Source organism: Phytophthora cinnamomi (assembly GCF_018691715.1).
Source record: "Phytophthora cinnamomi strain GKB4 chromosome Unknown Contig23, whole genome shotgun sequence".
Taxonomy (NCBI): domain Eukaryota; phylum Oomycota; class Peronosporomycetes; order Peronosporales; family Peronosporaceae; genus Phytophthora; species Phytophthora cinnamomi.
Genome location: NW_027150956.1, coordinates 239,946 through 264,647, shown reverse-complemented (window position 1 = coordinate 264,647; position 24,702 = coordinate 239,946). Strand labels below are relative to the sequence as shown.

Genomic DNA, 24,702 nt, shown 5'->3' with positions numbered 1-24,702 from the left:
ACGTTGGTCTCACTTGTGCGCGCCCTCGCGCACTTCTTGGGCACTCCGGGACAGCAGCATAAAGCGCTGTCTCGACTGGTGAGCCGCGCGCACCTGCTGGTGCGCGCGCTGCGGTAACAGGGCCATCGCTCTCTGTTCCGCTATTGCGTCCGAAGCGCACGAGCGTGCGCTTCTTCCAGTCTATTACCGGATCATGCCGTGCAAGCCACGGCATGCCCATTACTACGTCGAATTTATCGTCCAGGTCCAGGACGATAAAGTGTTCGACAAACACTCGTTGTTTGTACGAGAAGCGCACGTTCACGACGCGCTTCTCGGTCTTCACGATGGCACCTGTTGCCAGTCGTACCTCCAGAAGACTTCGAGGTGTATCTACCTCCTCGAAGTCAAGTCTTAACAGGCTTCGTAGTCGAACAAAGTTGCTCGACGCGCCTGAGTCTACCAATGCTCGAAGAGAGTCACTCGCTCTCTTCGAGTAAACCTTCAAGATGACTAGGTTTGGCCTGTCATCTTGTTTCTTGCAGTGAGAGCTGGTCTCACTGGGGGCTGCAGTCCTCAGTGTCGCGTGCCCGATGTCGGCACGCGCGACTGCATTACCAGTAGGGCGCCCCGCGCCTACTGGATGTTCGCGTTTTTTGTTGGTCCGCATCGATGCCTAGCATCGCCACGACGGCCACCTCCAGGGGGCATGGGAGCTGTACACTCCCGTGCAAAGTGACCGATCCTTCCGCAGCGGAAGCATCGCACGTTACCTCCCTGCTGCTGGTAGCCAGCAGTTGTTGCGCTCGAGAGGTCCATTGGCTCCGGACCTCCCGTCCTCGCTACCGGGCGCGGTTGCGGCCTCGGTACGTTTACATGGAGTTTAGCCTGCCGCAGGCTAAACTCTTCTTGCATGGCAAGAGTGATTGCAGCTTCGAGAGTACTCGGGTACTCTCGGAAGAGATAGGTCTTCACAGGCCCATCTCTAAGCCCCTTCATGAACGTGACGACCTTGGTCGCCTCGTCAATCGGGTTAGTCACGATATTTGATACCAAATATCGTGCGCGCTGCGCGTAAGCATGGACGTCATGCTTACCTTGCTGAAGGTCGAGGAACTCCGCCCTCGACCGGAACTCGTTTTGCGGGGGCTCAAACGCTTGTTTGAGCTCCTCTTTAAACACTTCGTACGTGCTGAAGCACGTAGGATCGGAGAGTCGGCGTCCAAACGCCCAACTCCTTGCGCGTCCGCCAAGGCAGGACATGGCGAACGCGACCTTCGACAGCGGGTCGACGATGCGTCGAGCCGCTATGGCTGTGTCGAGTTCGACAAGCCATCGGAGGAGAGGCTCGCCCTCTCTTCCCACGTAATTGCTTACGCTCAACTTTAATGGTTGAGCACGCGGTGTCGTCCCTGACGACGCCGTCACTGAGGAAGCAGCGTCACGCTGCTCCTTCATGATGAATCCCAGAGCAACACCATGTTGCTCCGTCGGCGATAGCGTACGCAGCATTGTAGCTATCGCCGCTTCTCCAATGACTGTTGACAGTCGTTGGAGGGCCTCCCACTCTGGGTCAGACAGGTGGGGGCAGTCAGCGCGTGCAACATGCGTTGCAGGCGTGTTGGAGCTCTCCATGGGCACCTCCGTGCTCATGTGGTTCTCGGCTCCGCGTTCGTACACCGCGTACGAACGTCAAGCAGTCGGTCGTTGGACGGACTACAAAGTGCTACCAGGTGTAGTGGGTCTAACTTGACTCACTACTTTAGCTTACACGTTGCGCAACGTGTATGAGGAAGCGTAAGTACTTAGTAATTACTTAGGTTAATTATATTTGAATACACAAATATAAGTTAAGTAACAAAAGGATTCCAAGTGACTTAGATTAGGTAAAATGAGAACTGTATTGTTTGTAAATTGATCTTCCTCTAAAATCTGCTAAAAACTGTTTATCATCTATGAAAGGGTTGGCAGCGGCTGGCTGTCAGAGCCCCGCTAATATGCATGTCTCTGATTGGTAGAAAGATGCTGCTTTCTACCAATAGGATCTTTGGGTATGTGTGGACCACTCACTGTGGTGGTCCACTTCAATGTATCCATCGGTGTGTCTTACACCAATGTGAGGAAGTATCCAAAACGTTTAACAGATAACCTATCTGTTAAATTCACAAGTGGCTTGCAGCCACTTGTACGTGTAACCCCGTTACACCATCCCCCCTTATAAGGTTAGACGCGCGGGGTCCCCGCACGTCAATCTTTGGAATTGACCATTCGTCAATTCTCCGCGTTTGGAGAAGAAATCCGCGCTCATTCAACGATGAGCGCGCCTCAGAAGAAGTCCGCAAAGTCGATGGGGAGTCATCTCTCCATCGACGACTACTCGAACGCCAGAAGGCGAAGTACGGTGACGTCGTCGACTTCGACGACGACGATGAAGACATGGAGGGCGAGGAGGACTCGCCCTCAAAGCGTAAAGACTCAGTGTCGAGCGAATCGCTCGACCCTCACGCCAAGAACGTTCGCCCGCGTGAAGGGGACGAATCGGACGCTTCGAGTTCGAAGCGTTCGCGTACTGAGAGTGATACCCCACTCGCTTCAGCTGGGGCTCTCAGTACTCCGCGCGCTGCTGCTGCAGCGCGTGATGTTAAAGCTCAAGGCTCTCCGCGCGCTGCGCCTGCAGCGCGCGATCCGGGGATGCCGTCCGCATCCGAGATTGCGGACCGGTTTGGGAACTCGGTACCTCCGAATGAGGTACCGCTGTACGTATGCAGCGCCATCAAAGATGACGCTGTGGCTGCCGAGCTGCACTTTGATGCGGAAACGCATCAAAGGCGCGATACTACATCGGACTCTTTCACGAGCTCCGATGGTTTCAAAGCAAGAAGACCTCTTCTCGCAGCAAAGTGCCCGAATGGCAGGCACTTTGTCAAGCTGGAACGCCTTTGTTGAGAACTTCAACAAGAGGCCGAGTGCTTACCGTGATCGGATTAAGCAAGCGCGTGATCGCTTCGAGACGTACTCGAAGCGTGGAAAGCTGGAGCAACTTCATGTTGCTGCTGAGGAGGCAAATGTGCCGTGCGCTGTGCCCGAGGGCTTTCAGTGCACGAAGTGCTTCAGGCGCGGTCCGCTTGAGCGACCGCGACCTGAACGGGTACACGTCGTTCCGTGTGCCCGAAAGTCTCAAGAGCTCCGTGCTAAGTTCTTAGCACGTGAGGGTTCGGGCGCTGGCGATGATCGCAGCGCTCGCTCTACTCTCCGCTGTGCCAGTGCGTACTGCTCCTCGTACGCCCTCACCATTTCCGGAACGTCTTCCAGCAAAACGTTCCGCGGCTCCCATGTATCTCGATGGGGAGGAAATCCTCTCCAACGAATACGAAAACGAGCCCCTTGAGGGTTCGTTTTCGGGATACTATGGTCAACAATCCGCTCAACAATCCAGCGGGTTGAGCCGTGGGCGTCACGGATCGGCGGTGGCGGGGTGGGAACACGCCCGGGTATGATCAGCCCCGGGCTGATCAGTATGCGCCTCTCCACGACCGGGTGACCGTCGTGGAGCGTCTTCAGGGCGCTGAGTTCGCCGCCCTGAAGCAGGAGCTGGCGAACCAGAAGGCCCAAGTCGCGGCGGTCTCGCAGACCGCCTCGAATATCCAGGTCGAGTTGGGGACCCAGATGAAGGGGTTGCTCCAGCGCGTCCGCGCGCTGGAGGAGAGGTTGCTCGTCGCCGAGGCCAAGTCCTCCGCTTCTGCCTCGGCTCCTGCCGAGGCTTCGGGTCAGCCGAGCTAGATGACTCGTGCTGCCGGTATGGCTTCAGCCGTCCGACGTAAAAGGTCGGATGGAGGCGCATGCTAGACGGTATGTCTAGCGTGTATGCGTTGCCGTGCCGTGCCAACACAGTGAACGGCCCGATGAAGCGCGGAGCAAGCTTGCTTGCTCCGAAATCCAAACTGCATGTCTAGGCAGGTTTTGTGTAGCTAACAAAACTAATGAACCAACTTTAAATTCATTTGTGTTGCCTCTGCCCGCATTGTCTGGGTTCAGCTTCTGTTGATCAACAGAAGCTGCTATTGTGTCTTGGACAAACCGAATCACGGCTTGTCTTTTGGTGATGAAACTGATTGCATCCGAGCTGAAGTCATTCAGCTCGCTCTCCGCTAGAGGCCCGGCCTCTGCGTGGTTCTTTGCGGTGTCTGCGCCCTGCGCGAACCCGTGGTCGTTAACCATGTTGTTAGGGGGAGTCTGCGCCCTGCGCAGACTCATGTGGTTTGTCCATTGTTGCAGCTGACACTGTGCAAGTGTCAGCGGTTTTCTACGGCTGCTGTATTGCAGTCGTAGATCCTCCCCCACTTAAAGTGGGAGCCATCACTCCGAGTAAACTCGGTAGGCGTGGATGCCGCATGGCATTCACGTAGAACGGTGTATGCCCGGTCGAGGCATGCACTGAGTTGTTGATGGCAAACTCTGCCATCGATAAACACTCGCTCCAGTATTGGAACGAGTGAGCGTAGCTCTTCAACATATCGACGAGCACGCGATTCACGCGCTCGGTTTGACCGTCCGTCTGCGGATGATCCGCAGTCGACATGGAAAGCTGGCTCCCAAGAAGTGTAAACACTTCTTGCCACAGATGCGCTGTGAAGCGCGGGTCTCTGTCCGACACAATGTCGGTCGGCATCCCATGGTGTTTGAACACCATGTCGACGAGCAGACGGGCTGTCTGCTTCGCGGTCACCTCTGCTGGCACCGCAGCAAGATGTACCATCTTGCTGAAACGGTCTACAAAGACCACAACACCGGTGTTCCCTCCGCTATCCGGGGGAAGACCAAAGATGAAGTCCAAAGACATGGACTTCCAACACTCCGACGGAGTCGGTAGTGATTGCAGTGGAGCCTGCGCGAATGGCGCAGGCTTTACGCGTTGGCATACCTCGCAAGCACGGATGTACTTGCGCACCCACTATACTGGTGGTGCCAGTAGAAGTCGCGCGTGAGAAGGACGTAAGTCTTCTCACGTCCGAGATGTCCCGCAGTCGGGGCATCATGATACTCGTACATGATCCTGAGTCGCAGGTCATGGTCATTTGGCACGACAACGCGATCTGCGTTGTCGTCGACTGCATTGTAAAGCAGTAGTCCGTCGTGCACACGAAAGCGGTGTGCACGCGCTCGAAGGTGCTTGGGCAGTTTCTGACGGGACTTGTCAGAAGGAGCTGTGCCATAGGCCAGCAAGAGCTTCGCGTCCGCGTCGTGCGCGTACGCGGCCTTCACATCATCCAACAGAGATGATGTGGCTTTGCTCGATGGCATGGCGTCAATGGCATTGACGTCAACAGCTTCTGCATAGTCCGGCCGACGTGACAACGCGTCGGCCACCACGTTCAGTCTTCCGGGTTTGTATTCGACCCGGAAGATATACTCCGCAAAGAATGAGAGCCATCTCGCCATTCTTTGTGATATGTGTGGCGACTTCACTGCGGTACGCAGTGAAGCATGGTCGGTGTAGACCACAAATGGTCTACTCCCAAGCAAATACACTCGGAACTTTGCGAGTGCATACTTCATGGCAAGGAGTTCCTTGTCATGCACCGGATAGTTGCGCTCAGCTGGCTTCAGCTGACGCGATTGGTAGTAGACGACACGATCACGGCCCTCGTGATCGTGCTGCATTAACGCGCATCCGATCGCGAAATCGGATGCGTCACACACTACGTGAAATGGGCGATCTTGGTCAGCCACTGCCAAGATCGGCGCCTCAGTCAAGCCCCGCTTGACTGCATCGAATGCCTTTTGGCAATCGGGTGTCCAATTCCACACAGCTTCTTTCTTAAGAAGCTGTGACAGCGGGCGGATCTTGCCCGCGTAATCCTCCACGTACTTGCACAAGTACGTGGCCAAGGAACTGCCTCAGTTCCTTGACACTTGAAGGCGTTGGCCATTCATTTATCACTCTGACCTTTTCCGGGTCAGGGCGAACACCATTCTTCCCTACGAGACACCCGAGGACGGGTATCTCGCTCGCCCCGAAGATACACTTCTTCAGGTTCGCGTAGAGCTTATGCTTTCGCATAAGCTCAAGTAGCTGCCGGAGATGCACCCTGTGCATCTCTACGTCGAGTCTTCCCGTCCACAGCCCGGCTGTGGATGAATACATCATCGAAGTAGCTCGGTGCGAAGTCGCGCACCGAGCGCAACAAGTGCGTCACGCACCTGTTGAAAGTCGCAGGGGCATTCTTAAGCCCCTGTGGCATTACTAGCCATTCCCAGAGCATGCCGCTTGGCGTGCTCACTGCCGTGAGAGGGATATCGCTCTCACGCATTAGGATTTGATAAAATCCATCTCGCAAGTCGAGAGCACTGTAAACGGTGCTCCCGGCCATCGAATCGATGATAACATCTTTTCGTGGTATCGGCGTCTGCGCCGGTACCGTCGCATCGTTCAGCTTGTTGTAGGCATGAACGATGCGCCATCCGCCCTGTGGCTTCTTGACACAGAACGTCGGAGCACTGTGCGGGACTTTGATTCCCGCACTTGTCCTGCTTTACGACGACTTTCAAAGAAGTAGTCGATCGCTTTCACTTGCTCTCGCGGCAGTGGCCACTGCCGCGTGACACAGTACTTCGTGCCCGGCACGAGATCAATCTCGTGCTGAATGCCCTTATCCTGCGGAAGCTCCGCAGGAATGTCTTCCGGGAGTACGTCTTTGTACTCCTCAACAATTCGTAATAGGGACTCGACTTCAGCGAGTCCCAACCTTATTCCTCGAAGCGCTCTCGCTTCGTCTTCGCACTGAGAGTGTCTTCACTCTCAGTGGTACTTCCCATGAAGAGCTGCCTCAGCTCTTCGCTCTCGCTCGCCGTTCTTTCGCTGTCCGAAAGAACGCAGACTTGTTCGATGCGTCCATCGTGCAAGTCGCGCGTGAAGCGCTTCCAGCTCATGGCTGGAAGCGAAGTCAACTCCGACGCCGTCGTCGGAGGACTAGCGAGTTCACGTCACGATACTGGAATCCAGTATCGGTGCGCGTCAAGACGCTTAGCGTCTTGACATTCGGCGTCACCGCCGCAGTCTGCCCAGCAGACTGCTCTTGTTGCGTCTCGGTCCCGGACCGAGACTTGCGCAGCGTTTTCCGCTTGCGCCGTCTTCTTGTTGTGCGGAGCCCGGCTCCGCACAGTTGTTCTTCTTGTCCAGGCCCGGCCGTGGACAGTCGTTCGCCGGCGGACCCTGTCCGCGGGCGCGCGGTATCAAGCCCGGCTTGACCGCATTTTCCTTCGTGCAGCCCGGCTGCACGGTAATGTGTCCTTCGCCGGCAGACCCTGTCTGCGGGCGCGCGATATCAAGCCCGGCTTGATCGCATGGCGCTTCGTCATGCAGCCCGGCTGCACGACAGCATGCAAATTGCGTCAGTGCGGTACGTTTGCAACCGTCCGCACTGTTTGCAGCGTCAACTCCGGAGTTGACACGCCTTCGTCACCTCGACGCCATTCATTGGCGGAGCCCCTCATGACCGAGGGTGCGTCGGCTCCCGGAGCCGATGCGTCGCTGTCGACCTGACCTCTTCGGGTCAGGGACTGTCCCTTACACGCTTGAACGTGGGTGTTGGTTCCCGGAACCAACATATCTTTTGTCTTCCGACGTCGGCAGCATTGCCGACGTGGGTCTCACTTGTGCGCGCCCTCGCGCACTTCCTGAAGCACTCCGGGACAGCAGCATGAAGCGCTGTCTCGACTGGTGAGCCGCGCGCACCTGCTGGTGCGCGCGCTGCGGTAACAGGGCCATCGCTCTCTGTTCCGCTATTGCGTCCGAAGCGCACGAGCGTGCGCTTCTTCCAGTCTATTACCGGATCATGCCGTGCAAGCCACGGCATGCCCATTACTACGTCGAATTTATCGTCCAGGTCCAGGACGATAAAGTGTTCGACAAACACTCGTTGTTTGTACGAGAAGCGCACGTTCACGACGCGCTTCTCGGTCTTCACGATGGCACCTGTTGCCAGTCGTACCTCAGAAGACTTCGAGGTGTATCTACCTCCTCGAAGTCAAGTCTTAACAGGCTTCGTAGTCGAACAAAGTTGCTCGACGCGCCTGAGTCTACCAATGCTCGAAGAGAGTCACTCGCTCTCTTCGAGTAAACCTTCAAGATGACTAGGTTTGGCCTGTCATCTTGTTTCTGCAGTGAGAGCTGGTCTCACTGGGGCTGCAGTCCTCAGTGTCGCGTGCCCGATGTCGGCACGCGCGACTGCATTACCAGTAGGGCGCCCCGCGCCTACTGGATGTTCGCGTTTTTGTTGGTCCGCATCGATGCCTAGCATCGCCACGACGGCCACCTCCAGGGGCATGGGAGCTGTACACTCCCGTGCAAAGTGACCGATCCTTCCGCAGCGGAAGCATCGCACGTTACCTCCCTGCTGCTGGTAGCCAGCAGTTGTTGCGCTCGAGAGGTCCATTGGCTCCGGACCTCCCGTCCTCGCTACCGGGCGCGGTTGCGGCCTCGGTACGTTTACATGGAGTTTAGCCTGCCGCAGGCTAAACTCTTCTTGCATGGCAAGAGTGATTGCAGCTTCGAGAGTACTCGGGTACTCTCGGAAGAGATAGGTCTTCACAGGCCCATCTCTAAGCCCCTTCATGAACGTGACGACCTTGGTCGCCTCGTCAATCGGGTTAGTCACGATATTTGATACCAAATATCGTGCGCGCTGCGCGTAAGCATGGACGTCATGCTTACCTTGCTGAAGGTCGAGGAACTCCGCCCTCGACCGGAACTCGTTTTGCGGGGGCTCAAACGCTTGTTTGAGCTCCTCTTTAAACACTTCGTACGTGCTGAAGCACGTAGGATCGGAGAGTCGGCGTCCAAACGCCCAACTCCTTGCGCGTCCGCCAAGGCAGGACATGGCGAACGCGACCTTCGACAGCGGGTCGACGATGCGTCGAGCCGCTATGGCTGTGTCGAGTTCGACAAGCCATCGGAGGAGAGGCTCGCCCTCTCTTCCCACGTAATTGCTTACGCTCAACTTTAATGGTTGAGCACGCGGTGTCGTCCCTGACGACGCCGTCACTGAGAAGCAGCGTCACGCTGCTCCTTCATGATGAATCCCAGAGCAACACCATGTTGCTCCGTCGGCGATAGCGTACGCAGCATTGTAGCTATCGCCGCTTCTCCAATGACTGTTGACAGCCGTTGGAGGGCCTCCCACTCTGGGTCAGACAGGTGGGGCAGTCAGCGCGTGCAACATGCGTTGCAGGCGTGTTGGAGCTCTCCATGGGCACCTCCGTGCTCATGTGGTTCTCGGCTCCGCGTTCGTACGCCGCGTACGAACGTCAAGCAGTCGGTCGTTGGACGGACTACAAAGTGCTACCAGGTGTAGTGGGTCTAACTTGACTCACTACTTTAGCTTACACGTTGCGCAACGTGTATGAGGAAGCGTAAGTACTTAGTAATTACTTAGGTTAATTATATTTGAATACACAAATATAAGTTAAGTAACAAAAGGATTCCAAGTGACTTAGATTAGGTAAAATGAGAACTGTATTGTTTGTAAATTGATCTTCCTCTAAAATCTGCTAAAAACTGTTTATCATCTATGAAAGGGTTGGCAGCGGCTGGCTGTCAGAGCCCCGCTAATATGCATGTCTCTGATTGGTAGAAAGATGCTGCTTTCTACCAATAGGATCTTTTGGGTATGTGTGGACCACTCACTGTGGTGGTCCACTTCAATGTATCCATCGGTGTGTCTTACACCAATGTGAGGAAGTATCCAAAACGTTTAACAGATAACCTATCTGTTAAATTCACAAGTGGCTTGCAGCCACTTGTACGTGTAACCCCGTTACAGTGGCAGTCTCGCAGTACTCGACGATCACTTCGCCGCGCTTGACTTCGTCGCGAATGTGATGGTACTTGATGTCGATGTGCTTGGCGCGGCCATGGTTCACGGGGTTCTTGGTTATCTTGATGCACGACTGGTTGTCTTCGAAAATCTTCAACTCGGGCGTGACTCCTCTTGCAGCAACCAGGATCTCGCACAGCAGCTTGTGTACCCACTTGCCTTCTTGAATCGCCAAACTCAGTGCGATGTACTCGGCCTCACTTGTCGACAGCGACACACTTGACTGCTTCTTGGAACCCCATGAGATCGGTCCACCGGCGACTTGGAACAGGTAGCCCGACGTAGACTTGCGATCACTAAGATCACCAGCCCAGTCGGCATCCGAGTAACCTTGAAAGTCGATGTCCTTGCCCGGCGAGAAGCGGATTCCGTACGACTTGGTCCCTTGAAGGTAGCGGAAGATGCGCTTGACCGCAATCCAGTGCTCGACTTGCGGGTTCTCCATGAAGCGTGACACGTAGCCGACAGCGAACGCAATGTCCGGGCGAGTCGATGTCATCAAGTGCATGAGTGCACCGACAGCCTCGCGAAATGGCGCGTCCAACTTGGTCATGGCGTCGCTTGAAACTAGCTTCATGCTGATGTCGACTGGACTTGCAGCGGGTTTGCAGTCTTGCCTGCCGAAGTGCTCCAGGATGTCGTTGATGTAGCGAGCTTGGCTCAGCGTAACACTGCCATCCGCGTTGTCGACCACCTCGATCCCGAGGATGAAGGAACACTTGCCACTGTCGGTCATCTCGAACCGCGACTTGAGTTGGCGCTTGACTTCCGCGATCAGATCAGCCGAACTTCCGGTCACCAAGACGTCGTCCACGTAGACCAGCAGCAGAACGCATTCGCCGTCGACGACCTTGATGTAGAGGCATGGGTCGTAGCTTGACACGCGAAAACCGATGGAGCGCACATACTCGTCGAAGGTCTCGTTCCATACGCGCGAAGCTTGCTTGAGTCCGTAAATCGCCTTGAGCAATTCCACGCAGTCGAAACCGTCGTCCAGTTCCACGCCTTCAGGCACGCTGCAGAACACCTTCTCCTTCATCAAGCCGTACAGGAACGCAGTCACCACGTCGAGCTGGTCCATCGGCCATCCGAAGTACTTGGCAACCGCAATGATCATTCGCAGCGTGACGTACTTGACCACGGGCGAAAACGTCTCGGTGTAGTCGATGCCATACTTCTGCACGAAGCCTTTCGCGACGAGCCGAGCCTTGAACTTCTCGATCGATCCGTCCGCGTTGCGCTTGATCTTGAACACCCACTTGGTTCCGACTGCGCGCTGGTTGTTGGGCAGTTTGGCGGCGCGGAAAACACCTCGCAGCCGCATTGACTTGAGTTCGGCACGAATTGCCTTGCGCCACTGGACTTGGTCTGGTCCGTTCACAGCTTCTTGAAACGTCTTCGGCTCCGCGCTGTCGCTTGCTTCCACAGCATTCGCACTTGCACGCCAGAACATGGGTGGGGTCGAGCCGTCTTGATCGTCTTCTTCCGATTTTTCTTCTTGTGCCGCCGTAGATTCACGTTGGTCTTGGTCAACCGAGGGTCCAGGCGCACTTGCTTCTTCGAGTCCAGCACTGCGACGAGGACGCCGAACATTGTCGCGATCTTGGTTGTCCGGACGCGATTTGCGCTTCCCCGCCTGCGTGAACACCCTTGTGCCGGAGTCGTCGGAGACTTGCATGTCGTCGAAAACGTCGGTAAGTCGGTTGACTTCATCACCATCAGCAGCCGTGGAGTCGTCGAAGCTTGACTCATCGAATGTGACATCGCGAGAGATGACCACCTGCCCCGCCTCGATGTCATAAACTCGATACGCCTTGGAACGCTCCTCGTAACCCATGAAAATTCCTTCACGAGCTTTCGGGTCCCACTTGAGTCGCTTCTCCTTCGGCGTCAAAACGTAGGCCTTGCACCCGAAGATCCGCATGTGCTTGACGTTGGGCTTGGACTTGTAGACGATCTCGAACGGAGTTTTGTCGGGCGACTTGGGGGACGGCAGACGATTCTTGATGTAGATCGCCGTCATCGCTGCTTCCGCCCAGAACGTCTTGTCCAATCCGGCGTAGTGCAGCATGCTGCGGCCGATGGTCACGATGGTTCGGTTGGCGCGTTCAGCCGTCGCGTTCGTTTGGTGCGCATACCGAACCGTGGGCTGCACTTCGATGCCGTGGTCTTCGTAGTACGCCAAGAGCGAATTGGTCGCGAACTCCTTGGCTCCGTCATGGCGCACGAACTTCACCCTGGCATCGAATTGCTTCTCCACCTTGGTGATGAATCGGCGCAAGCAGCCTTCACTCTCCGACCTGGCTCGCAGACAGAATCCCGACATGCAGCCGCTGGCTTCGTCCGTGATGAGCAGCAGGTAGCGGCTGCCACCCAGCGACTCTTCTTCCATGGGCCCGCAAATGTCGAAGTGGAGGAACTCGAACGGCTTGTACTTGCGCTTGTTCGGGTTGCTTGGGAAGGGCTTTTGCACCATTTTCCCTTGTTGGCACCCACGACATTGGCTTGACTTCTTCGACGATGTCGGCATTTTCCCACCCGTCACCATGCCACTTGAGACCATCTTCCGAAGAACGTCATTCGGCGCGTGACCCAAACGCGCATGAAGATCCACCGCGTTGACCGACGCCTTGGACACCGAATTCGCAGCGCAGCTTGGGACTCGGAGCCAGTAGAGGCCGTCGATCAGGTCCGCGGAAGCCACGATTTTCTTCGACTTCTTCTGTGCGATGTGCATTTCAGCACCATCAAACACCACCTTGAGCAGTCCGCTTCGGTTGATCTGCGGCACCGAAAGCAGGTTCTTGTTCATGCTTGGCACGTAAAGTGCATCTTGAATGCTGATGTCGCGCTCCTTGCCGTTGGGCAAAGTGACCCGCTGCATGACCGTCCCGACTCCCATGATCTTGGCCGTGTTGCCGTTGGTGACCGTGAGTTCACCTTCGTCGCACACCTTGATGTCGACAAACTTGGCCTTGTCGTTGCAGATGTGGTGCGTGGCACCACTGTCGATCGCCCAGGAGCCTTGAAACTTGTTGGTCCTGGAGACTCCACACTCCATAGAGACCGCGAACGCGACGCAGTCGTCATCGCTGTCGTCACGCCACTGGACGTTGTTCGCACCGCGACCAGACCGGCCACGTCGTGCACCTCGATTCTCTTCCTTCTGCTTGGTCCAGCACTTTTCCATGACGTGCCCCGATTTTCCGCAGTACGTGCAGTGGCGACTTTCACGCTCGGCATTGAAGGCCCTCGCAGCGTCTTCAATCTTCACCTGAGCCGTCTTCTCGCCCTGCCGCTTGATGTGCTCATTCGTGAGCACCTTGATAACATCTTGAGTGCGCAGCTCTGCGTTGCTCATCTCCAAGTTGAGAACGACGTTCTCGAAACTCTTGGGCAGACTCCTGAGCAAGCAGATCGCCACGTCTTCATCCTCCATCTTGGCGCCGATGTTGCTGAGCTTGGAGCTGATGTTGAGGACTTCATTGCAATGATGAAGCACATTGCCGCCTTCTGCCATCTCCATGCTGAAGAGCTGGCGCTTCAGGTAGATGCGTCCAGCCTTCTGCGACCTCCCGTAGAGCGAACGCAGTCGCGTCCAGGCCACCCACGCTTCCTCGCAGTCGTCGACCACATGATGGTAGTCAGCATCCATGTGGAGCAACATCAGGCCGAACGCGATGTTGCTCGACTTGACGTAGTCGTCCTTGGCCCTCGTGTCCGCGAAGCTTGGTTTCGTCTCGCGGTTCACGACGCTCCACACCGACTTGGTCAGGAACACGCCACGCATGTAGCGGTTCCACGTGGCGTAGTTGTCGCCGTTGAACTTGTCGATGGAGATCTTGGTGTCTTGGACAGAGGACATGGTGCTTGGGCTCATAACCTGAAGAAGGTCGTACTGGGATCTTGCACTTGGAGACTTGGTCGTAGACACCGCCGAGGCTTGGGGCGAGGCGAGGAAGGTCACTTGGGGGGGTTGAATCGAAATTCAGAAGTGATTGGATTGTTGGAGCTTACACCCTAGGCTAGTGCTAAAGACACGCGGCCGTGCGTCCTATCAACTAGTGCGTCTAATCAACCATCATTCTACACTGCTCGTCCAATCAACCTACTCGTCTAATCAACGTGTGGTCGTATTGGACCGGTTCGGTTAACCGGTTCGGGTACCTCGGAACTGGTACAGTGTACCAAGGTTCAGTACCCTGCAACAGAATCTGCCGGCTAACGAGCAAGCCGGGCGAGCAGTTTGGAATCCGCTGGCTAACGTGCAAGCCGGGGAGTGGTTGAGGACGAGACGGCTGACGAGTAGGCCGACCAACGGAACGACGCGCTCCCGGAACGAGTGCTAGGGACGAAACGGCGAGTAGAACGGGGCGTGTAACCAGCGACGGCTCGGTGGACGACTGTACGACGTGGACGACTCCGGAGGGACGTCCAGGAAGCACTCGGCTTCCAAGTCTTTCGACGGCTGCAACGATTAGGGCAGGCGCGCGTGGGCGTACGCCCGAGTGGCTAGGGAGGCGACCAGGGCGGAACTCAAGTTGTTTGTGTCGGGCGGGCGTGTATTGAGGTTAGTTGGTAACTCGGTTGGTAGCCTAGCTACCTCGACTTTGTGTTGTAAATAAAATAGGTGTCGCTGCCAGTCGGGCACGCACCGGCGCGGTGTCATACGTTGTGACATCGTCGGCCTGACGGACTTCGGACTGCATCAGCACAGTCACGACCAACCCCAAGCGTGTGGGGCGAACACGTTGCAGCGCTTTTTCGGCTGTTCACTACCGTTGGGTTTTGCGTCATCTTCGCAGTGTTGCTCAACTCTGGAACGCCGAACGAGAAGATGTACATCCATCCAACACCGTGTCTACAATTCTAGCGCCTGGAAGTAGTGCCATTTCCCTCATCGACACGACGGTCCAATTCAGCGAAATTAGCAGCGTTGAAGACGTCTACGACTGGCTCGCTGATACATTTATTCCAACGGTGTTCATCACGACAGATCACAACGGGAAAAGCTTACCAAGTTATCAACGTGGGCATTTAGACATGGCAAACCGCGTCCTGGGTGGAGTAATTCTGGAAATGACGCCGAGAGAGTACAAGTCTTGCGACTCCGAATTCGTTCTGCTCGCGCTGTACCCGATGTGAACGTACGTCGACTACTCAGCGAAGCAAACCACGTTTTTGGAGGTTAACTTGGACGCGGTGTAGGCAAACGTAGCCATGGCTCGTTTAAAGAAGAGCGGTACTTGGGTTAACTACCACTCTAAGCAACTAGCTGTTACTGTTGCTACGTACAGCGGTGAAGTAAGTGTGTTCACAGTCACGCGCCTACAGATAAAATTTCTCCATACAGGGCTGATCGAAGTAGAATCGAGTACCGATGCGATTCCAGACTACAGAGGTCGTACATGGACAACCATTATCCCAGTTGTGGCTGCCTACATCGTGTTTGGATGGGTTCTACGTTGCTTAGAGAATGCCAAGCCCCCTGTGAACGACAATTCCTCTGCTGATAGTGAGACAGAGCAGACCGAACAGCCTGGATTTGAAAGGAAAACTTCATCAATGTCCAAGACCCGCTAGATTCTAAACCTCATCGGTGAATTTTGCATCAAGTTTGGAGCCCTTCCTGCCTTTGCCGCTCTGTGGACGGTAACAATTTCGTTGGATTTCGATAAAAAGCTGCTGAGGCTTCCTGATACCAACGGGAAGACGCTTCTGCAGAAGGAAGGCGATACAGTCGCTGTAATCTACGCACTTGATCAAGTAGCAGCCTGGACAAATGCACTCAGCATTGTCGGAGCAATCGCCGTCCTCCAGCTTGGACTTTACACTATTCGCCAGTTGAGCTTCCACCCACAGCTCAACGTGTTTGCTCGCACTGTTGGGAACTCGCTACGTCAATTCCGCGACTTCTTTCTGGTCTTCATAATTATTTTCATCACATTCTCTTTTATGGGGAATCTCCTATTTGGTGACCGCGTGCGCGAGTTCTCAACGGCCGCGTTGTCAAGAGAGTCGTGCATGAATATGATATTCGGAACGCTTGAATTTGGTACCATTTACAACATTCGCGGGTCTGGTTGGTTCTACTGGGGCTACATGATTATCGTAAGCTTAATATGATGTTAGCGATTGTGATGGGGACTTACAAAGGCATGAGCAAAGACGGATACCAGGGAGAAATCAACGTGATGCTTGCCTCTCGAATCTCCACAATTCATCACTATCTAGTTCAATTCGTGCTCAAACGGAAAGGATTACCACTTAAGCACCCGGCTCGAACCAGACCAAGCGAAGACAATAAACAGGCTGTGCAAGACTTTGACGCAATGAAGATGGACAGCTACCAACTCCTGCACGACGACGTCATTGCGTATGGCAAATTCCGCCCGCCGCTTTTGCTGCTCGTACTCCAGACAAAACTGCAGCAGAACTCGTCGCTCATGCGAACAACGATGCTGACACCGGCGATACTGCGGGATCTCTTCCCAAAGGCCAAAATTACAGCAAAGGAGATGATCGAGGCGTTCAAATTCCTCAAGGAAGGGCTCGAGCTCAATGAAGCGGTAACGAAGCAAGTGCAGAAGAAAAAGGTTATGACTGGCGTGTCGAAGGCATCTCAACTCACAGAACTTCATCATAAGCTCGAGAAGCTGATGGAAGAGGTAAATGCGACTCACAAAGAGATCCGAGCTCTAACTGCAGGTAAAACTCCGCCTAACTAGTTTGAGTTCATCAGATCAGCCGCCCTTCTCTTCCTTTAAAGACAGACGCTATTTTTTTTTCAATATACATCACCATATATGTTGAGGTACTAGGTCGTCTGTGACTTGGCTGGGAACACCAGTGTTGTAAAGGGTTGCTGCTGGTACAGTCTCTTTTTTTCTGTTTTGCCGTGACAAAGGTGACCGCGCGAATCATCGTGGCCATGTATTCTCTAAACCTCTTGCAATGTCGTAGGGAAGTTATTGTTACCAAGACAACAAACATATCACAGAGTCAATCAACTCGGTGTATTCGCTTCACTGTGTAGCGCTGAACGAGCCTGTCACGGCGGTGGTTGTCAACAACACCACGTTAGATAAAACAAAGCACCAGAACTCCGCAGTGACAAACCTTTATTTCCTTCACGTTCCGAGTTGTCTGCAGCTGTAGCATTGACTGTCACAGCCAGCCTGATATCATAGTAGGTGAGGTTGGTGCACTTGCCCGCCGTCGACGAACCCCCCCCCCTTCGGGTGTTCGCAGCATAACATATTATGTTACCCAGATAATGCTCGATCCGAACTGAAGCTAAAACATAAGATCGAGTATCGAGTCGATACTCGCCCCACCAAGCTGAGCTTCCGTGCAGAAACGGCTGAAAAAAATGTCTGGCATCACACCCATTGGGTTAGCATCTTGAGTCGACCTGATGGGTCATCTCTATCATCCCCCAATCGTCAGACTGCGCAACAGAACCTGCGAAGGTCCTAATGAGTGTGCGACGAGTTCCTTCGTTCGCGTCAAAGACCTGCAAGGAACTGACTGCGAGCGTAGAAAGTGTCGAGGTGAATTCATTTCGTGTGCCTGTGAAAGAACTGAACAACTGTAAAAAGAGACATGGTGACTGTCTCGATGTTCTACCTGTGGAGGAGGAGTACATGATATCAGCTAAAATCGACAAGGAAGCCCGGTGCTAACACACCAACTGTTCAACCAGTCCAGTGCAGTGTCTGCTGCACTTGCACCCGAACATGGAGGTGGTCCCTTGAAGTCTGTCCAGTTTCTCGACATAGGCGACGTCGAGGACGTTTTCGACTGGTTCACTAAAACATTCGTCCCCTCAGTATTTGCTACGAGTGATAATGAGCAAGACCACCGCGGGTATCTCGATTTGCGTAACCAGGTTTTGGGCGGCGTGATCTTGGAATGAACCTCGATTCGAGTCAGCAAATGCAACGCCTCCGAGGCTATTATTCAACTTCAGCCTTACTGTATGCTACGAGCAAATACCAACAATACTATTTTCCTGAATATCAAGATGAATGCGACTGAGGCTGTAGCTGCCATCAGCAAACTAAAACGAAAGGACTCGTGGTTAAATTATCAGAGTAAGCAATTACACGTGACCGTCGCCACCTACAACTGCGACATTGATACTTTCTCAGTCACGCGGCTGGATGTGAACTTCCGCAAGGATGGCGTCATTGAGCCCAGAGTATTTACCAAATCGGTTTCCGACTATCGTGAACAGCACATGGTGCAGTCGATCGTTGTTGTGGGGGTTGGCGTCGTGTATTACGCAGCTCTTTTGATCTACATCGAATTGGTGAAAGCTCCCTCAAATCCGCACCAAAAACGATATGGTAACTTTCGGGCAAAACTTTGGCAAGGTCTACGCACCTTACTGCTTCTCTTTGCATCATTCGGAGCGATTCCTGTCTTTTTTGTGGTGCTACTCAAAGTTCTCACTATGGATATCGACGAAAGCGTCCTTAAACTTGTGGATAGCAAAACGAATCATGATTCTTTTCACGCCCTCCGGGGCGTAATAACGGCACTGGATGCTGCTGTGGTTTGGGTGGACGCGCTTAGCGTTGTTGGTGCTGTTACTATAATTCAATTGGGTTTGTTTGTCATCCGTCAGCTGCGATTCCACCCGCGATTGAATGTTTTTGCTCGAACAATCGAGCATTCGCTTCACCAATTTCGCGACTTCTTCGTGATTTTCATCATCATTTTTCTGACCTTCTCCTGCGCTGGAAACAGCCTCTTCAGCAAGAAAATTGCTTCAATTCTCCACGGCGTCAAATTCGATGGTGTCCTGCGTCAACATGTTGTTCCAGACTTTTGATTACAACAGCGTCAGAGATTTCCATTGAGCGGGGGTATTCTACTGGAGCTACATGGTAGTGGTGAACATCGTACTTCTAAATATGATGCTAGCGATTGTGATGGGCGTCTACCGAGATATCATTCAAGAGGGCTATAACGGGGACGTCAATAGGCAGCAGATGGCCAGGATCCGAAAAAGTTACTCGTTCAAGGAGCTGCTGAAATCATTTGTATTCTGGCGTAATAAAGAAGTGGAGCGCCTGGTACCTACGAGTGATCACCCCTCACGGACGGAGCCGATCAATACGGACTCGGAAGCCACTGAGTGCTTTAAGGAATTGAAGTACGACATCCGAAAACTCGCTCGCGAAAATGTCATTTGGGAAGGAAAAATATACCCGCCACTCTTGCTTCCGGTGCTCAAGGCAAGACAGCGGTGCTTGTATCAAATGGAAGCTGAGCAATGCAGACACTTATTCAAGCTTACTCCAACCGCGTTGGTGGATCTGTTTCCAGCTGCACAAGCGAGGAAATCCAGGCAACGTTCATGTATCTCCACGAGGGCCTTGCTCTTGATCGCGCTGTATCGGCGCGCAATACATCAACCTACAAGCGCGAGGAGCTCAAACACCACGCCAAACAAACTGTTAGTATCGACAGCAGAGCACAGCTATCGATTCTAAATCTCCAAGATGAAGTCACCGCACTAACTGCACGCGTCGGTGGAATTGAACAGAAGCTTGACAAACTGCTAAGCATAGTTCTGTCAATTCACCCCCCACCATGATTGCCATGGCGGAGTTAATTGACAGTTCTCTTCCGCTTCTTTTGACGTGAGTGGCTGCGAAACCTGTTGTGAACCTGTTTTCACTTCTCAACAAGAAAGCAGGTATGTAGGTAGGTATTTGAAGTGTGTGGTTCGTAATGCAGGAGCTGCCTGTATCCTAGGAAATTGCGGAAGGTGAGAGCCCGAGATACCTTTATGTGGCGTGAACGTCGATCGAACCGAGGATGTCTGTGAGATCGACAATACCGTGACTGCGGAGTTTGGTCGAGCACAAGCCACGTCCATCAACCGAAGAAACCAAGGGTTGCGGCACCGCTACACCAGACTCGCGTCAAGCGATTAAGGAAGTAGAGGTTGCGCTACCGCTCCGGGGCGTGTTTCCTGCTTTAGTATTCGACCGTCATTTGTGCTACTGCTACATTCCGGCTCTTCCTTACCATTTACATCAGCGGGTGCATGGTTTTTTATCGGCTCCGAGAAGCTCACAATGCAAATATTCACCCAGTCGGATGATGTGGCGAGTCTGCTGGCCCCTGGACTGGACACCCAGTTCAAGCAAGACTCGCCCATCGAGTTTACGAGCTACAGAGTAGATTCCAGACTACCGAGAGCAAAGCGTGACAAAGGTGTACTTACTGGGTTTCTTTTCCTTGTTTGGCACTGTCTGTCTGCTTTACTTGGAGCTGCCAGCGACAGTTCTCGCTCGACAAGGCAGTAAAACAACACCAAGCTTACGCCAACACGCCAGGTCTGTTGCATATTCCATGTTAGCCATCGAATCGGAGCAATTCCTGTTTCTTTGCTTTCCTGATCCAAGCTCTTACGATGAATTTCGATTCTGATCTGCAGTGGGTAGCACACGCATCTAACTCGCAGGATAAACCCCAAGCTCTGAAGAAGCTGTTCGAGTCGTTCAACCGGGCAGTGATCATGCTGGATGCTTTGGGCTGTGCTGATGCGACCACAGGGGTTCAGCTGGCCTTCTTCGTCATCCGGCAGATGCGCTTTCATCCGCAACTAAGCGTGTTCGCTCGCATCGTGGAATACCCCTTTGCCGGTTTTTCGGGTTCTTCTTCGTGTTCATGATCATTGTTCTCGTTTATCGGCGATAGCCTGTTCGGTCAACAACTTCTGTAGTTTTCGATACCAGTGAAGTCGATGGAATCCTGCGCTAACATGTTCTTCAGTGAATTCAATTATGACAGCATTCGGGACATTTCGGCATCAAGCCTGTGGTGAGGACAAATTGTCCTCCTCAACATGATGCTAGCGATCGTGCCAACGAAACGATGAATAAAGAGGTTGACGAAGGGATTCTCAGCAAACTTGTCGTCGAGCGGATCAATCAGTTGTGGAAAGTCTGCTCTTACTACTACTAGGAAGAAAGCAAGGCATCGTTGTGAAGCTGCCAAAGGGACAGCCGGCTCTCGTTGCGCCAAACTCCTCGTTTCGAGCAACGACGCTCACGCCATCGAGTCTCCGGAACATATTTCTAGCCTGTGAAATGGTGACAATGAAGACCATGCAACTTTCAGTTCTGTGGAGAAGGTCTAATGCTGTGTCAGTTTGTCAGGAAGCGCGAGGGGGCTAGCAGCGAATTCGTGAGCAAGCTGAAATCAGTTCTCACTCCGGATAGCACAAGCGAACCACCGGGGTAGGAGAAGGACGACCAGGACTCTCGTGCTGATGATGCTGGCGATCCTGATGACTCTCGATACACAGATCAATCATAGCTTCGCCTGAACGAGTCACAGGACTCGAACAGAAACTCACAAGCTTCTGGAAGCGGTTCTCGTAAACCGCGACGCACTATGAAATACCACAGCAAATGCATATCCTACACAATTAGCCCAAACCTACTAGCGCTATTGTCGTTGTTGTATTACGTCTTCGCGTCAGTAATCTAGATATAAACTAGCTAGTCTCCGACATAGGGTAGTGTCTGCCACGTCAAGTCATCCTCACATGGCATTCAGGTCTCCCACGTGTTTCCTCCACTCGGTCGCGTCTTGTGCTTGGATACGAAGGTTGAGAAGATTGATTTTGGCACGAACCAGCGTCCTGCTGAGGTCTTGGTCCAGGATCGTCGATAGCGTGGTGCGAGGGCGCTCTCGCCAAATGCCAGCGACCTACTAGCGTAAGAGTTGAATATCATCTCTCGGCTCCAAAATACTTTCTACCTGCCTTTGGTCTGATCTTGGCCAAGTATTTTTGTCGGCTATACACTTCGTCACACTGGTTGTTGTCTTCTGTGTGCCGACAAATTGGTTCGGCCGTTTGATGGTGTGGCATGTTGTCATGGCGTCAGCCAAATGGATGCATACGAGGCTATGGTGTGGCCGGCTGCCAATCTACCACCTCATAACTCGGGAAGAAGCAGCACTAGAGGTTTGTCAGAAGCCCTGCTATACCTATGAATCCATCTATCTAACCGACACTTGAACGCGCCCAGAAACAAATCAGCGAACTTTACTTTGATTCTTGCAGGTTCGCAGACCTTCGGATGCAGGTGAGTACAGAGAATCGATAGAGGGACATGAGGTGCTTACTTGGTTCTGGAGCGAACAGATACGTCTCAAGTTGAAGGAATTTCCACCTGACACTCAGTCTCCGGGTGTGTTCTGGGACACACTGGAGCTTTTTGATGAATACCTACCGCTGCTACTTTCTATCCAACGATATCACGCGGAAAGACACTTTTCTGACGAGCTGATACCTCCATATTTCCTCACCATTTTCCCACCTTTATTTTACGGATTTGGCGGCCTGGATTTACTTACGGATCGGTTAGTGGGGAAGCAGCAGCGTCTTCAGTATTGCATCCCAGTCGAGCTGGTGCTCGTGTTGTGTTCCATGGGGCACTTGCACGCACTACAAGCCGAAAGTCAGATCAGACAAAGGGGTGAACCTTTAACGTTGGCTGCGTGGCCCAGTATGCAGTACGCCGAGATCTCTTGGCAGAGTGCCGAAAGTTTTTTTCGTTGGGCTGCATCGTATTCGCGTGAGGTCACGAACGATATTGATCCGAACGAAACGTCAACGCGGCCAATCTGGAAGTTCTTTGACGCCATAGCGGAGAGCACTGCTGTTTTATCACGTATGTGCTCAACTCATCGACTGTCGACCCATTTCTCTGGCGTACGTGACACAAAGTGCCACTTGCGGTGAGTTACAACTTAGTAATTATGCGTTGATTTTGCTTGAGCAGTTGAGCCTTACAGAAATTAAACCGGAGCGTTTATCGCGATTTGGATCCGTGTGCGCGAGGCGAGCGCTTACATTGGTTCGAGAGGCAAGTTCCCTGCTGTCCGATCGCTCAAAAACCAGGTACGTTTCTTCAGCAACGTCTTTGTACTTTTAGTAAATCAATCCTTACCCGCTTTTATGCTTTCAAGTTTTTCTGAGCAACTTAGATGGTGCATTGGCGCCTACGAGACTCGTTGGATTGCCATCTACTATCAGTGCGAACTGAATATTTACAAGCTCGATGCAAATCCCGGTAAGCTAGTTTTTTCTACCGCGCATGTTGGAACCTAATAGATGTATGTACTAAGCTATCGTTCGAATTGGTTGATAGAAATCGCTATTTACTTTTGTGAAGCTTTACTCAGGCTTCGGACGCCGCAATTGCCGCCAGGATCGTCCCAGAATCAGAATTCAATTTTTGCGCAGTGCGCGCACGAAGTTCAGTTACTCCATCACACGCACTTGACGGAAGCAATCGCCCAAAAGAAGGCTCTACTAGGCGCTTGCCGTGATCGATTCGGAACTACGTGGGCCTTCCAAGCACTTGACAAGTGTGTGGGTGTAGACCTTCTTACCATTCGAGAAATGGGGCCGGTGTTTGGTGATGAGGAGCGGGTGGGTGATGCTGCTGTCGAGGAAGACGAAGCAAACTACGCCTCTCCGTTCCTAGTGGAAGTAATCGCTGCAAACGTAGAGGCAGCGCGTTTGCACTCGAAGCTTGATGACCCACAGGCAACCGACGCAAACAAAGATACTGAGATCGTTCTAACCAAGACTCTGCAGCCGGCAAAAAGGAGCGTAGGATGCCCCAACAAAGGCTTATCGGAGTGTCGTGTAGTCACCCCAGCAGCAAATGCTAACATCCATCCAGAAAGTTTGCATCCGAGCCATAATGTGAAGCCGAAAGCCTTGAGCTCAGGACAACTAATACAACGTCCGTCCAGTGCGAAGCAGCAAAGTTCCGGATGGGTAACCATGAGCTACGAGGGTAAACTGCTGCACTTTGAAAAATCGACGGACCCTCACACCAATTCTAATCCATTGATAGCTGGAATGGACTCAACTAAGGCCGAACATCTAAACGACAACAGTTTGATTCCTAGGCAGGCAAAGCCTCGGCCATCGTCGTCGCCTTGCTATTTGTCGTCAAAGAGGCTGTCAAATCCTGAAACAGTTAATGCTAAAAGACAGCCCGAGAACGTCAAGATGTGGGCACCAACACGAGCAACCTGTGCGTTATGCGAGCGGAGGTTCATGCGCTCCAGTCTTCCCGGGGTGGTTCTCATGAAGCGGATATACGATCTCCGCCGCAAATGGGGCGTCATTCAAGACTCAAGGAAATATGGTGCCGCATCAGCACTGTACGGGACAGCTAATGTATGTGCATTTTGTCAGGAGATTTTGGCTTACGAGGAAAGTAAGCAGCCGTCGGATCCTACAGACCCCAAAGCTTTGACCGACCAGCAACTTGATGTAGAACCGCCCGCATCTGTCGGCACAGACCAAGACACCGAGATTGCACGAATGATTCACGATTCTATCTTGTGCCGGTGGCATCAGCAGCTTTCAAATCGCATGGAGGACAACAACCTGCAGGATATAGCCGTCAACAAGCGCGTGCGTCAATCGTCTGTTGTCTGCAGCATGAAAGCGCAAAACGCTTTGGACCCCGATCCGAACCGCTCCGCTCACACGAAAGAAGAATTTCAGCCGTGGTGGGAAATTGATCTAGCTAACTACGTTGAGGTGCACTCTGTCAAAGTGTATCTCATTGACGAAGTAAGCCACCTGTACGCTGCTGCTAGAGGGCTGGCTGCAAACCCTGCTAGACGTACGACAGGGGTGTATCCACTGCACATCAGCGTCTCAATGAAAACTGGAGTTGGCCGCGATTGTGACGATATCATCGCTAGCTGTGTGAGCTCGCTATGTGTCACGGACCAAATGAGTCCGCCGATCGAGTGGGTGGCCCCGCACAAGTCTCGGGGAAGATTC

General features: G+C 53.2%; 4 protein-coding genes across 4 annotated transcripts; 2 read left to right on the top strand and 2 right to left on the bottom strand.

Annotated features, from left to right (window-relative positions):
* Positions 1-3,311: 3,311 nt before the first annotated feature.
* Positions 3,312-3,759, top strand: IUM83_04958 (uncharacterized protein; the record flags this gene model as incomplete). The annotated part of the gene is made up of 2 exons (XM_067929064.1): positions 3,312-3,470; positions 3,541-3,759. The coding sequence occupies 2 exons, from the start codon at positions 3,312-3,314 to the stop codon at positions 3,757-3,759; spliced, it is 378 nt and encodes a 125-aa protein (XP_067794842.1).
* A 1,125-nt stretch (positions 3,760-4,884) lies between these two features.
* Positions 4,885-5,355, bottom strand: IUM83_04957 (reverse transcriptase; the record flags this gene model as incomplete). Its single annotated transcript, XM_067929063.1, has 1 exon — positions 4,885-5,355. The coding sequence occupies one exon, from the start codon at positions 5,353-5,355 to the stop codon at positions 4,885-4,887; it is 471 nt and encodes a 156-aa protein (XP_067794596.1).
* A 4,401-nt stretch (positions 5,356-9,756) lies between these two features.
* Positions 9,757-13,719, bottom strand: IUM83_04956 (Integrase catalytic core protein; the record flags this gene model as incomplete). Its single annotated transcript, XM_067929062.1, has 1 exon — positions 9,757-13,719. The coding sequence occupies one exon, from the start codon at positions 13,717-13,719 to the stop codon at positions 9,757-9,759; it is 3,963 nt and encodes a 1,320-aa protein (XP_067794841.1).
* A 2,467-nt stretch (positions 13,720-16,186) lies between these two features.
* Positions 16,187-24,628, top strand: IUM83_04955 (uncharacterized protein; the record flags this gene model as incomplete). Its single annotated transcript, XM_067929061.1, has 6 exons — positions 16,187-16,522; positions 22,670-22,788; positions 22,857-22,960; positions 23,039-23,322; positions 24,103-24,538; positions 24,621-24,628. 6 exons carry the CDS (start codon positions 16,187-16,189, stop codon positions 24,626-24,628), a joined length of 1,287 nt encoding a protein of 428 aa, XP_067794844.1.
* Between the last annotated feature and the right edge of the window lie 74 nt (positions 24,629-24,702).